The 14,763-nt window shown below is 36.8% G+C and overlaps 1 protein-coding gene across 5 annotated transcripts in view; it reads right to left on the reverse strand.

The window, feature by feature from the left end:
* Positions 1–14,763, reverse strand: part of LOC131056102 (putative GTP diphosphokinase RSH1, chloroplastic) — a 135,037-nt gene that overhangs the window by 61,263 nt on the left and 59,011 nt on the right. For 4 of the 5 annotated variants that reach the window (XM_057990442.2, XM_057990444.2, XM_057990445.2 and 1 more), the window contains exons 4-6: positions 9,971–10,153; positions 9,327–9,392; positions 8,876–8,968 (exon numbers count right to left, since the gene is read on the reverse strand). In XM_057990442.2, the coding sequence (XP_057846425.1) occupies positions 8,876–8,968; positions 9,327–9,392; positions 9,971–10,153 (342 nt within the window). The remainder of the gene's footprint in view (positions 1–8,875; positions 8,969–9,326; positions 9,393–9,970; positions 10,154–14,763) is intronic. The other variant, XM_057990443.2, reaches the window with a different exon arrangement.

Genomic DNA, 14,763 nt, shown 5'->3' on the forward strand with positions numbered 1-14,763 from the left:
AGCCATCAAAAGATGCTAGGTCGGCCCTAGAAGGGATCCGACCTAGCTACAATATCAACATCTTTCACTAAGATGGATCTAACTTCAAGCTATCATCAAGTGCATATGGATCCTACCAATAGATAGAAATTGCTTTCAAAACTAAATTTAGACTTTGTGAATTGCTAGTGATGCCCTTTGAGCTTACCTTGTAACATTTATGTGATTCATTGCTAGTGTTTCAGTTTGTCCCTTTTTGAAAAACTGAAAAAAAACAGCGTTTATGAGTAAATCTTTCTTCAAATTAGTAGGGGAAACACCCTTGTGATAGAAAATAAAACCAAAACTTTGTACAAGTCAGATCTACAGATTTTGTGCTGCCATCTGAGGGATTCATGCCTCGGATTGCAGGGCAGAAAATGAGGATATCAGACTTCAAGAGATAAGGGCAGAGGTACCATTATTATCATCCAGTCACCTACATCAACAAGCTGGGAATACTACCACAATTTTTCCAGCTGAGGAGACAAGACATTGCCAGGAGTAACTTTCATCCATATCCAGACATATATAATTGCCTTGCAACAGCAGCTTGTGTAAGATTTGTAACAGATTCAGATCTACTGTTTTTCTCAGAAATTTATATCAGTTTTTCTCTAAATTTTGAAACTTGGTTGTGAATTCTTTCTGTGATAAAAAAATTTCTGTTTGGGTTTAATGTAAGATCTGAGCAAACTGAAGTATTGCTGCTGTTGAACTAATCGATGGTGGTAAAAGGGATTAACACGAGTCGGTGATCTAAATCTGAATTAAGATAGATTATAAGACTCTAGCTATATCACAATTGATGATATAGGGGGCAATTCAAGGGTGGAGTTGTTGATGTGTTTTTTAGGCACATGCGAACACAGAATAAAATACCTTAAGTATCTTATCCTCTCTTGAATAAAATCTCTCAAATGCTGAAGATTAGCTTAAGGATCACTCGAGAAGACTCCAAGGTTCATGAATGTAGGGTCACTATGTGTGGATAAGTTCAGTTGGTCCTTGTAATTGCTGTTTCATCAAGGGGCATTTGTGGTTACAAAAGATTTCATGAAGGACTTTGCGAATGATATGCAATGAAGTTTCTTCCTAATACTACTGAATAACTATCCAAAAAATGGCAAAAGATAGGGGTTTAGAGTGGTTCTAAGCTATCCTAAAATGACATAAGTGAAACTCAACTAGTTATAGCATCGCCATAGATGAACAACTCCACTAGTGAAAAATAAATTGAATGAATGATTTAATAATCGGATACTTACATTGAACGATATACAAACGTATATATAGAGGTTACAAGAGGGTGTTCTATAATTAGAACATAACGTTAAAGTAAAGATTAAAGAGCTAAACGCTAAATTAAGCGTGAAAGCTAAATTAAGCATGAAAGCTAAATTAAGCTTAAAATCTAAATAAAGCTTAAAAGCTAATTAACTAAAAAGCTAAATGCTAAATAAGTCAATAACTTAAAATAGAAGATGACCACTTAAAATAGAAGATGACCACTTAAAATAGAAGATATTAATATTATTTTAACACCCTCCCTAATGGTCATCGTACTCAATACCCTACAGAAGACACTATAGGTGTTATGATCACAAATGCAAAGACCATCTGCTGCTACAGAGACCCTCCCAGGATCTGCAGAATATAAATGACCAAGAGTACCAAAAGCCATCCAAGCGAATGTAGCCTTCACACACGAATTAGAGATCTGGCACACATGAATTACTGAAGCCTGAAACAATGATTTTGAGGAAAATATCAGCAAACCCTTTTGCAGAAGAGTACCAACTCCAAAACTGACTGCAAGATACCACGGTTGTAGATGTTAGCCCTGGCAGGTGCGACCCATACTAACTGCAACAAAGCTCGATTTTTGAGGAGAAAAATCAATCAAAACTAGAGAACTTCGCGAATCACAAATCCCACGCGAACTTCGCATATTACAGATGATTTTTGAGGAAAAAATCGTAAAAACCGGCAAACAATTTTTGAAGAAAAAATCGTGAAAACCTAGAAACCCGAAGCAAGCTTTGCAGATGACAGATAATAATTTTTAAGGACAAAATTCGAAACCCTGAAATAGGAACCCTCGGAAAGAGAATTTACGATTTTGAGGAGAAAATCGAAAAACCAAGAAATCTGAGGTTACAAATCATCGTTTTTGTGGAAAAAAAGGGTAAAACCCAGATAACTAAAATCTTACGCGAATATCGCGAATTACAGATGAGATAATTTTTAAGGGAAGAATATAAACCCCGCGAACAATTTTTGAGGAAAAAATCGTGAAAACCCTCCCATGATTTTTTGTGGAAAAAATCAAAAAACCGACAGACAATTTTTCAGGAAAAAATCGTGAAAACCCTAGGACCTATAAGACGAGGGTCTGTCCTTAATCAATCTGATAAAGGTAACGATATTCAGATATCGTGAACATGTGTTGTTTCCAGGTGTTGTGGCAGTTGTTGAACTTTTGACTGTGTTCCAACATGATGTTGGTCAAAGATGCCATCACAAAAATGGAGGTTGAACAAGGTCAACCTAGTGAAAACATGAGACAGAAGAATCTGAGGTTGAACTGAAGGGTCAAAACCCTAGTCGAAAATTGCAGAAACCCTAGGAAAATTTTCAATCTGCAAAAAAAAACCTCCAGGTTGCAGGCCTAAAAATCTCCAGAACCCTAAAAAAAACATTAACTGCTGCCCAGCACAAAGAAATTCGCCCATGAACCAGAAACCCTTGAAACCCTGAAAAAGCCTTCAAAAAAGCAAAATCGTTTTTTAATTAAAAAACAATAAAAAAAAATCTGGAAAATATTCCAAAAAGAAGGCCATGAATTTTTATTAAAAAATTTGCCAAACTTTAAAGAATCCCATCGACCCGCTCTAATACCATGAAAAATAAATTGAATGAATGATTCAATAATCGGATAATTACATTGAACGATATACACACGTATATATAGAGGTTACAAGAGGGTGTTCTATAATTAGAACATAACGTTAAAGTAAAGATTAAAGAGCTAAACGCTAAATTAAGCATGAAAGCTAAATTAAGCTTAAAAGCTAAATAAAGCTTAAAAGCTAAATAACTAAAACGCTAAATGCTAAATAAGTCGATAACTTAAAATAGAAGATGACCACTAAAAATAGAAGATGACCATTATAGAAGATATTAATATTATTTTAACAACTAGAACTAGTGCAATCTTCTAAAGGATGTTTGGAGGTTTTTAAATCATCACCAAGCATGGATACCATTAGTTGAATGCATATCAATGATTGAGTACTAATCGAACTTAAGCAATTTCAAAGGTTCCAGTTGACCACACAAGGCTAACTTACAATCAGCAAGAAAGCTAGTGGTATGGATAACGAGCTTCACAATACATCAAGTGCAACATTCCATCATTTAATCTAATGATTAAACTATCATTAAAGATTGACTTGAGAAGATAAAGAGCCATGCAATAGACTTCAAGGATTGAGTAAAAACACCATAACTTCAATGTTTTATTGATCCAATAGCCAAACAACAACAATTCTTCAAGTCTTTATCTTGTCACTATTCTATCACCTTAAGCCTATTTCTCTCCTATTGCTCTTAATCTTATTCTATTGCTATATTCTCTCTTATTATTCTTATTAACCATTACAAATGAAATGAGTGAAGTTTATATAAGACTCCCAAATACAATGAAGGGCCGAGATCAAATGAAGATCAAGGGCCAAGATCTTGCCACCTAAACCCTAATTAGGGTTTGATCATCATCATGAAACAACCAATGAGAAAATAGCATGTGTCAGCACAGAAATTGAGGAAGCATCCTCCAATAGGAAAATGGAACGCCAAGTGGGATCATAACAAACTATCTTCTAGAATCTAGTTCCCTTTCTCACGTTCCTTTCTAGCATATTCGATGAATCTAGTCACCATGTCCTCTATCTCAGTCATCGGGATCTCAGGTAGAGATTTCAGTTGCTCCTCCATGTGCACGACCTCGTCGAAAGCTTTGACGATGGCATCCTCCCATTCAGGTTCGACTTCTTGAGTTTTGCTTGTTAAGACTACGAACTCAAGCATATTATTCAATTGTTCCTTGGTTGTCACACCATAGGCTCCATGGAAGATAGCTCTTATTCTTTCCTCCAACTCCTTAGCTTCTATAATCGTTTCGAGATCAATCTTTCTTTCCAAAACAATCTGTGCTACTTCTACTATCTTATCATGGATTCGGTGCATATCATTTTGAACTTGACTACACCCATTTCCAATCTCCTCAAAGATGATTTTCTTCGTGCGAAGTAAGCTACTCCATTGTAGAAGGCTAGGTGTTGTCCTTCTCTCCTTACCTTTTCTCTTGATAAGATTTCCCTCGGCGTTTTCCTAATTACTTGAAGTACCAGAATGATGACATCTCTAGCATGAGCAAATGTTTTGGAGGCTTCTATGAGAACATGAGTTCTCCCAAGGACTTTTACGACCGTGTCGAGTGTCTTCATTATGACCTTCATAAATTTGCTAAATCTAGTATATGAATCCTCTATCCATGTATCCATCAACTGTGCGGAGTTCCTCATCTTCTCCATATGATCAACTGATTCTGGAGGAAGCAAGGGAGGTGGTGTGGCTACTGGACTCTGATAACTCAATGGTTGTTGGAATTACTGAACATAATCCCTCCACGCACTTATCTCCTTTTCCAATCTTCTATTCTTCCCTATTTCAGCTCTCAACATGTCATTGACTGCTTTCAATGAATCAGTTGCATCACCAATAGCTTGCTCGGAGGTGAGTGGACCCAAATCAATGGTCTCCATATCATACTCATCCGCTGTAATCTCTCCTTCATATTTCTCAACTCTTGGAGTGGCTATTTGCAGCTATCTTGATCCCGATTCATCTCTAATCACTTTTGACATCTTCGTAGCTTTCCTCTTCACTTTGACTTCTCTAGTTTGTCTTAGAAGGTTCACTATATCATATGTTTGTTCTTCTTCAACATATGTTTGTTCTTCTTCAACCACTATCACCTCTTGAGCTAGCCTTTCTTTTAGCCACTCTGGAATAGAAGATCTTCTTTCTTGAGTTTGTGCTCCTTCGTGCATTTGCTCCTCTCTAGGTGGTGAAGTAGTTTTATCATTATCTTCTCTGCCTTCTTCGATCTCTTGAATGAGATGAGTGAGATTTTCTTGTTCTTGAGATGCCTTTTCTTTGCCTTTATCATTGTGGACTGTAGACTCTGTTGATTCATTGGCTCCTTGACTCAACTCCTTTTCCATCCTTTGTTCTTCTTGTCTGGAAGAAGGATGACTCGCACTTGATTTATGCTTCTTCCTTGAGGATCCCTTTTCACCACAATCCTCTTTTCTCTTTGATCCTCTTGACTGAGATGATTGAGGTGCGCTCCCACTTGCATTAGCTTCAACTTCATCATCTGCCCTTTCTTCTAAGTGGAATGTTGGTGTTATATTTTGTTCTTTCAACTTCTGGTGTTGTACATCTATCCATATGCGAGTGTACTCCAAGACTAGCTTCATTAATTCTTTCAAGTCATCAATTTCTATATCTGCCCATTTGAATTTGATCTCTTTATCTTCTTTGGCGTAGGCTCCTTGGAGATATCTACCATTGTCTTGAACTTGATCAGCTACATGAAACAACTTGCCTTCCCTGATGAAATCAAGAGGTAGTCTAGAATACATCTTCTTTTTTACCTCCACATCATTTTGAACGTTCATCCAATAATCTTCAAGATGCCACCGATGTCTATTCTTTCTTCCCAAAACCTCCTTCACATTGCCATATGGATCAAAGCAATCTCTAGTTGTGAATGGCTTGAGTGAATGTAGAGCTAATTCTCGCTCGACATCTTCTGCTACATGAATGGATGGGCATGATTCAATGGAATCTCCAAGTGTGATAGGAAAAGAAACATCGGCTCCATGCTCATGTCTACATGCCTCGATGTATGCCAAGAATTGTCTCGCCACCTCAAGTAGCACCACTCTATTCGTTGGGTAGCGCGGTAACATGTAGGGAGGAACAGGAGATTCTTGAATTCTGATGTATGTGAACTTCGAGAACTGGATGAACCATGCACCATGTTGTTCTACCAATGCTTGCGCTTCTGGAGAGAGTCTCTGTTGCGATCCACCTTGAAGCTGCCTCGTGATATGCATAGTGAATGCATCATTCACCCTCCTGGAATGTTTCTTTGGTGGATGCTTAAGCTGTGGATAACAATCATATACCTTAATCTGTCCAAGTCTCCTTCCAACTACGCCCGTGTACATGAGTCTCGAATGCTCAAAATTTCTCGCAATGGAGTATATGATGTAGGAGCTCATATAGAACGTTCTGGTGCGCATTAGTCTCCTTAACTGTTTATCAATGTTGTTGCTAATGAGTCTTGCCCAATTGATTGCCTTCTTGTCAGGGGTAGCAGTCTCCATGAAGTAGAACATCCAATCCTCAAAGTATGAAGCTTCAGGTGCACCAACCAATCTATGGAGTAAGATGATGAAGTCTTTGTATTCATCATTGAAGTCTATTTTGTGCAATCTATCAGGCCACCTGCTTCTTCCACCTCTTCTTCAACCAAAATTTGTCGAAGATCTTCGCACAAGCATCTAGATCATAGTCATAAGCTGATTTAGCTCCTTCCAAGCTTATGTAGATCATATCTTTGGGCTCAGGTAGATGGAATGTCTCGCTGATTGCTGTCTCTCAGAGGTATGCAAGCACTGTCCCATCCTTCACCACAATTCTCCTCGAGTCAATCATAACGTTGAGCACATTCTATAATGAGCTCGTAGCATTGCACCGCGGGAGGAAAGCCGACTGCATTTATGATTCCACTTTCGATCATCTTCTTGGCGGTAGCCGTGGGTTCATTGATGTATGATGAGTGGCGGAACTTCTTGATGTCAAACTACCTAAGATTAGTGTCTCCTACTTTGCTCCAATTCGACATGATTCTGCTTTCGAATGCACTCCCTTTCATATCTTCCTTGATGAGCGCTTGGCGGGAGAGAGTCTTATTTGGTTTAGGAGCCGCCATCTTTCACCTATGAGAGATGTGCAAATTAGAATAATGGTGATGCAATGAAGCTTATATTCTTAACTATGAAATGGGTTTTATACCTTAAATGCAAAATTGATTACTAAATAAGACTGATTTGTTCATTATATGCATTAGGAAAAAGTCTAATTTATTTCAACAAAATGACTTTCAATCCCAAATCAGACCTGCTCCTGACTTTGCATCAGTCTATATAATGCACTTACTTCGGATTTTTGAACTTTAAATTCAAAATCTAATTAATGAAGCGACTGCTAATGCTCAAGGGTTCGCTGTCTCTTTAATCTTCTGCTGCTGAAGGATGAAATTCGCCCTCCAACCTACCTAAATTTGCCCTTGAAAGATGCTGTTGCTGATCTTTTGTGTGAATTCGCCTTTATGAAGATGTTGCTGTTGATCCCTTTTGGAGTAAATTCGCCTTCTTGCTGATAAATTTGCCAATGTGCACTTTAAAATTCGCTGACTGCTGCTCAAGAGAGAAGGAATGATTGTTTGATTTGATGTTGAAATGAATTTTTTAAACCTTCTCTTATAGGCGATCAAGGTGAGAAGTTGTGTCTTTTCCTATGGAAGGCCGACTTTGCCAAATCAAAACAAAATAACAAATTACCTTTGGCCAACCTACATCTTGATTAATTTCAAATTTGTTTTAGGCGCTTAAGTCATGCATTAGTTAATTTCAATACATTATATAAACTTAGCTCCACTTTGTCAACTCATGAAGTGCATTTTATGTGGAATTCGCTCCCAACCACCAACTCATGAAGTTTGTTATTTGCATGATATTCGCTCCACTTTCTTGATTCATGATGTTCGCTTCCAACCTTGAACTTCGCTCCAAATTGTGAGATCATGAAGTTCGTTTTGTGTGAAATTCTCTCCAAACTTGCAACTCATGAAGTTCATATTCTCCAATTTGCTTCATTCCTTTATTACCAACTTCGCTTATGAAGGCTTGAAAATGTAATTCACTCCAATCTCCCTATTCATGAATTTCGCTTCAAAAGTCCAACTCATGAAGTTCAAATTCGCTCGAAGGGGTGAAGTCATAAAGTTCACTCCAAAAGTCTAACTCTTGAAGTTGGAACTTCGCTCCAATTGCTCAACTCATGAAGTAGAAAATCTCGCTCCAATTGCTCAACTCATGAAGTAGAAAATCTCGCTCCAATTGTTCAACTCATGAAGTTCGCTTGAGATCATCAACTCATGAAATTCGCTTGAGATCATCAACTCATTAAGTATGAAATTCACTCCAAAATGTGAACTCGTGAAGTATAAAATTCGCTCCAAGATGTGAACACAAGAAACCTGCCTGGTTCATGAGTACCCAATGAAGTATAAATTTTGCTCCAAGAATAAATTCGCTCCAAGAAGTAGATGAGTAGTTTGCAGGCAAGTGGCACACCAAACCTGCCTGGTTCACGAGTACCTACAAGCTGGCCAGTAACTTACCAAGTTTTGCTGCTATGCCCCAGCCTACTATAGATGTTTATACAACACTTCAATCCTACAGCTCTCCCACAATTTTGGGCATCATATCAATTCCCCTAGTGTCAAATAAGCTCCAGCCCCCATTTCTGAAGGATTGCACTTGTATATGTACTTTGTCTACTGCATGTAAACATCTATAATTACAAGGAACATAGTATATAAGAAAATCAAAGGATTGTCTATTTAGTTCTTTATTATTTTCTTACATTTGTTTGCAAGCTTCATTAAGTAAATTGTGGGTAATCCAGTAAACAGGCAGTATAAAGATCTTACAAGTTCACCAAGGATACGAGCAACTTCTACTGGATGTATGATGAAGGGCTCCCCACTCCTCCTTTTCTGTCCAGCATGAGCTTCGAAGGCTAGCTACAGTAACAAAATTCAAACCTTTAGTTCATTGATGTTACTCATTTAATGAAATCACATCAAAGTTATTTGTGTTTACAATATAATATAGGAAAAGGAAAAATGAAAAAAGCTAGCTGCAGTAACAAAATTCAAGTCCTTTAGTTCAATGATGTTGCTCATTTAATGAAATTGCATCCAGCTATTTGTGCTTATAATATAATATAGGAGGAAGGAAAAATGAAAAACTGAAATAAGACACAAACAGAAAGGATTTTTAGCATCAAAAGCTTCGGCTCATGAAAGGAAGTTGAAGAGAATTCATAAAGGGTGTGGAGGGGGAGAAACCCTGCCATCATTACATACAAAAGTAATATACCTTCAAAGCGTCTTCAACCAACTGCAGATGTTTGGATGGCAGATACGTAATAGTTGGTTTGAGACCCTGGAACAAAAGTTTGTAATACAAACATTGTGAGTAACCCTGGAACAAAAGTTTGTAATACAAAAATGGTGATTATAAAAACGCCTTAAATCTTATGGTCAATAAACTCGTGCAAAAATTCTAAAGGATAAATTTTTGACACTGGTATCTACTGATCTAGAGGTTAAGTCACATAACTGAAGAAAATAGAACATTACCATTTTTGTTTAAGAGACTGAAAGAATACATCAAGCACATGATATGTCTTACGAGTACTCTTTTGTTTAAGAGACAGAAAGAGTGCACTAGTCATGAATGAAATTTTGAAGACAAAGACATAGTAAAAATTTCAAAATCTGGCCAAAGGCAACTTCGAAAATTTTATCTATACAGATATTACACAAATAAATATTATGAATTAGCAAATAAATTATCAACAATTACCCAAATGTACCACATAAATCACAGAAAAAATGAAGTTGGGGGCAAGGGAATGGAAGAAGAGTGGTTACAGAAGGAACTCAGTGATCTCTTCAGGATTAGAAAAGAAAGTCTGAATGTATAATCAACTAACAGGTTCATGCAGATAAGTATCTCACCTCCCACAGTGTTTTAATACTAACTGTATCAGATTGCTTTGAACTGGACTGAGATGAACAACATAATCTCCACTTTGTATGAGCTCTTGCCCTTGAGCTGATATGCAATTTGGAATCTTCTGCATCAACATGCTTGCCATATGATTCTCCCATAGAAAGGACTTCATCAGTACACACAACCTTCTTGGAAAAAGATACATTCAACAAGTTAGTCTACATAAAAATTGAAATTGCAGCAGATCCATCATGCATCTAAGTCTCCATAAAAAAACTGAAGCATAATAAGTGAAATTTATTCAGTAATACATGAGTTATGTGGACGAAAAATAATTTGTTTACAAATATTCAAGAATTATTAGATATAATTACATCTTATAGAAAAGCAACAATTCACTCAACTTTCTAAAAGCAAAGAAATTTCATATTCAGGATCACGATTTCATCATTACGAGTTAATAAACAACAAATAATATACAGAACAAACAACAACCTTAATTACCTCTCACTTTGAGTTTCACCAAACTACATACTTGTTTACAAGGAAGCCTTCTCTTTAAAATTTAGGCATTAAGATATATTCCCTTCAAAATACCCTATCCTCCCTGTATGATCCTAAAACAAACTTTAATCTTTGTCTGGTTTTATTTTCCATTAAAATGTTTAGCCTTTGCATGCCATCATTTGTATTATTGTGTTCTCAGGGAATAGACTTCCACTTAATTCCCATCCTGTTTTTGTGCTCAAACATTATGCTTTATTCGTATTTTATCTTCCTAAAATAAACTTAATCTTTGTTCATATTCAAGTTTACCACATTAATTTATGTCAAGACTCCCAGTAAAAAATATTGGATTTATTACAATTTCTTTTTCCTTCCATATGTTCTTTTCAAAAAAACCAGTTTACATTATTGCTATAGAGTTTCACTTGGTCCAGCAGTTCTAGAGTTGTAACAGTAGAACATCTAGTTAGAAAAGCCAATTATCTCTGCAGATTTTTTTTTTTTCTTCAGATTTATAGATCTAAGCTTCTCATTGTTATAACAGATTGATCATCTGCAAATGCACAGAAAGAAGAAATTTTGGCAATTGCTCAGCCATTAGCAAGATACTTGCAGCTTAATTTCCTTTGTGTAAAAGCACATGTAAATCTATTTTCTTCATTATGATCAGAATGGGGTTCATAAAGTGCTATTATTATTAGTTTTACTCAGTAGCAGCATCCTTCTTCATCAGCTTCTATATGTTACTTTTCCAGCCCTAGATAACATCTTATTAGAGTAGATTCCTAATCTGTAGCCATTAGCAGATTTGTCTCACAAACATATGAGGCTATGATCATGGCAAAAGAAAAATTTTGAGATTACTAGGGTGGGGATGAGGCTACAGCCTCTTCTGGATGGAAAACCATTGATAAGAAAGGATTCATCACCCAACACATGCTGCTAGAGCTTACTTAAACCATGATTTATTTATCATTGGTCTATAGAGAGGACCATGAGATCAAGGGAGTGCTTTTATAGTGCCTTCAAAGGATAGTTTTGTGATACTCAAGATGAGGATTTGACACAGCAGCTGCTTGAGCAATATGAGATTGTAATTGGCATATTTGGCTTCTCCATTGCAATGTGAGGATAAGAACCACCTTTAGACAAATACAATGCCTGACCCTGGGATGTTTTTAAATTTTCATTCTTGTCTATTTCAACTATTGTTATTTTTTATGGAGGGAGAAGGAAGGAGAGCTTGGAGCGTGAGGTTGGAGGATGAAGAGTCATCCTCCGTGAGGGCTTCTCCGAGCTTTCTTTCAAATTTGCACAATTGCTCTTTTCTCTTCCCTTTATCTCTTTGGTCAAATCACATCTTTTTCTTAGGTTTTTTGTAGGTTCCTCATTGTGGTATTAATGTGTGGTTTTTGAGTTTTTTTCCTTTTGTTCTAATCTATTGACTCCACTTTTTGTTTAGTGATCTCGCTACCATCTCAGATGATGAGTCTTAGTATTTGGTCCTGACTCTTGAGAGAAGGCAACGCCATTAAATCATATTTGGCAGTTACTTTGGATGGATGCATTAGCTGTTGTACAAAATGTAATTAAGGATGGAAGTAAACTAAAGGAAATCTTTCTAGCTTTCTACAAATCATCCTGAGAAGAGTGAAATGGTCACAGCTATAAAAAATCATTTAAAGAAGCCCAGCAGTATAAGTAGATTATTTCTGTACCTAAGAGAATATAATTTGCAGTTTCAGCTGGTTATAGACAAAGGGATGACCTCTTCCAGCCAGGACACTATGATAGGGGACTCCACACAGGAAAAATTAAGGACCCTTCTACCTCTAGTAAGATTTTGTAAATCTACCCTAACCAAGAAAAGTTAGATGCTATGGATAAAGAAGAGGAAAGGCCTTAGAATTTTCAGAGTGTTTAAATCAAGATTCCTTTCCTTCTCAAAGGTTTTTTGACAGCTGGTTTTGGGGGAAAAATTAGGTGTTTATGTTTCTCTCTTCTGTATGGTGCAAAGGGGACAGTTTTGGGTTTTTCCCAAAACCAGCAATGTGCAGAAGATGGTTTATGGCCATACCCTTTTCGAAAATGGGAAGATCTATCATTAGAGCTCTTCAATGGAACCCTAGCATTGAGATTAGGGTTATATACTGTGGAGCCAATTGCAACTTGATATCTTCTAAATCCAAATTAGTTCCTGAGGGTATCACTTGTTCAGCTCATTGCAAGTTGTTTTAATGTGAGACTCTAAACTTGGAGATTTAAACTGTTGCTTCTTATGTAAGAAAGATGGAAATCTCTGAAAGGGCTGCCCTAATAGTGGTAGGAAGGTAGGTATTCAGGTTAGAATCCCATTTGATCTTGTTAACAAGGGGACTTGCACTTTGACAACGTATTGATTGAATCATAGTTTGCAAACTATGCGAGTCACCGAGTACTCTCTTTCTTTTTGCTGGGCGAGTTTTCACAAGTTTAACTCTCGGGTTTTTATAGATGCAAAAAAACATGGGTAAAAATTTCGACACAGGTAGAACACTAGTTAAAATACATTTTTCAAATGTTTTTGCTATAAAACAATGCATTTTCTCTTTCGAGATGTCAGTTTTTAATTAAATACATTTTGTAATTGAATTTTACAAAAAAAAAATGTGTTTCTTTAAGAGATTTTAATTTTTAGTAGAGTTGTCGAGTCTTTGCCGAGTTGAAAATTTTGGGCTTGCGGAGTACTCTCTGAGTCCGAGTCTATGAACTATGGTTTGAATGGTATATGCTAAGTAACCAAGACAACCCTACCTCCATTGAAGTCTCCAATGAGTTAAATAATAGAATTCTATAATCAATAGATTCTTCGGCATCAATTTCCTTTAGTGACCAAAGTGTCCATGATTTAGGTGAAGTTGGTAGAGGTTTCTTTGTTAGTAAGATGGACCTATTCAATGCTAGAATTGAAAAAAGGGGATACCATCTAAGATTTTGTCCTCTTTTGTAGTGATAATATTGTTTCTGACTCCCATGATACCTAAGTGACCCCTAATAAAGGGAACCATAGTGTTATCAATACAAGGACTCAACATGTTTCTACAAATACCAAAGGTAGCTTTTGAAGGTTAAAGGTGGTTGTAGATGAGGGTTCTCAGGTGATACCAAATGAGAGTGGGCCTAAACCTATGGTTTGTAAAAGTCTCTTGATGAGGGATCTTTGAATCTAGGCACATTTAAACTCTTTTTTTAAGGAATTTTTTTTTAAAAGAGATGGCGATTCCTCTAATCATGTTAGTTGGAGCTCTAAAAATGGAAAATATGAAAAAATTCCCACTTGGTTTGAAAGTATATAAATAGGACTGCAAGTCCCCTCTCTCCCCCCTATAGTAACAATGAAGATTGTAAGTTAGAATGTAAGAGGGCTAGAATCCCAAGATTGGAGAGTAGTTGTTAGAATGTTTTGTAACTCTAGAGTAGCTTTGGATTTTGTCCTTTTGCAAGAAGTTAAAGTTGGAGGTTCACCTTGGAATGTGCACTCAAATATATTTGGCATAAAGCTACATATGTTTGTACTTCCCATCCTATGGCAAGAGGAGGTTATGTTGTGCTTCTTAACAAGGTCTGGTTTGAGAAGTGATTAGCCAAGGGTTCTCTCCTTATAGACTTACCTAGGTTGTCGTTTCCTTCAATGATTTTCACTTTGGTCTCTACCTTGTGTATGCCCTAAATGATTATAGGGATAGGGTTGGATTGTTGAACTAGATTGCCTATTCTCTTCATAAGCTTCCTAGGGTTATGGGAGGGTTATTAATAAGGTTGAGCACAAAGATGACAAGTTAGGGGGCCTCAATTTCAATGGAAGTGTTGTGAGATTTTCACACATCACCCCATTGCAAATGGGGACCTGTTGTGACCATTTCACACATCGCCCCATTAGAATGGGGACCCCCTCTTTTTCACTTTTGTTTTGCTTGTTCTTCTCTCTGCTTTTAGGGTTTTGAGTGAGTGAGTGGTCTATCTGGGCTAGGGCTAAACCTTAGGGGTTTCTTTTGATGTTATTCAAGCTGAGTCCAGTCAAATTTTGAAAGTTGTTAAGTGTCCTCCCTAAGAATTGAGATGATTGAAATTAAGTTAGTCTTTTAGGAGAGTCAAATAGGTCTTAGGTTAGGTCTAATAAAGGTTTTTAGGGTAAGATCCAATTTTGACTAAGTGTTAGCATTTTTGAAGGTGAAATTGTGTGTTCTTGCCTAGGTGAGTTTGATCAAATTTTTGAAGCAAGATGATGCCTGAAACAGAGAAATCGCTCCTG

Source organism: Cryptomeria japonica, chromosome 2 (genome assembly GCF_030272615.1).
Source record: "Cryptomeria japonica chromosome 2, Sugi_1.0, whole genome shotgun sequence".
In the NCBI taxonomy this organism is placed as follows: Eukaryota; Viridiplantae; Streptophyta; class Pinopsida; order Cupressales; family Cupressaceae; genus Cryptomeria; species Cryptomeria japonica.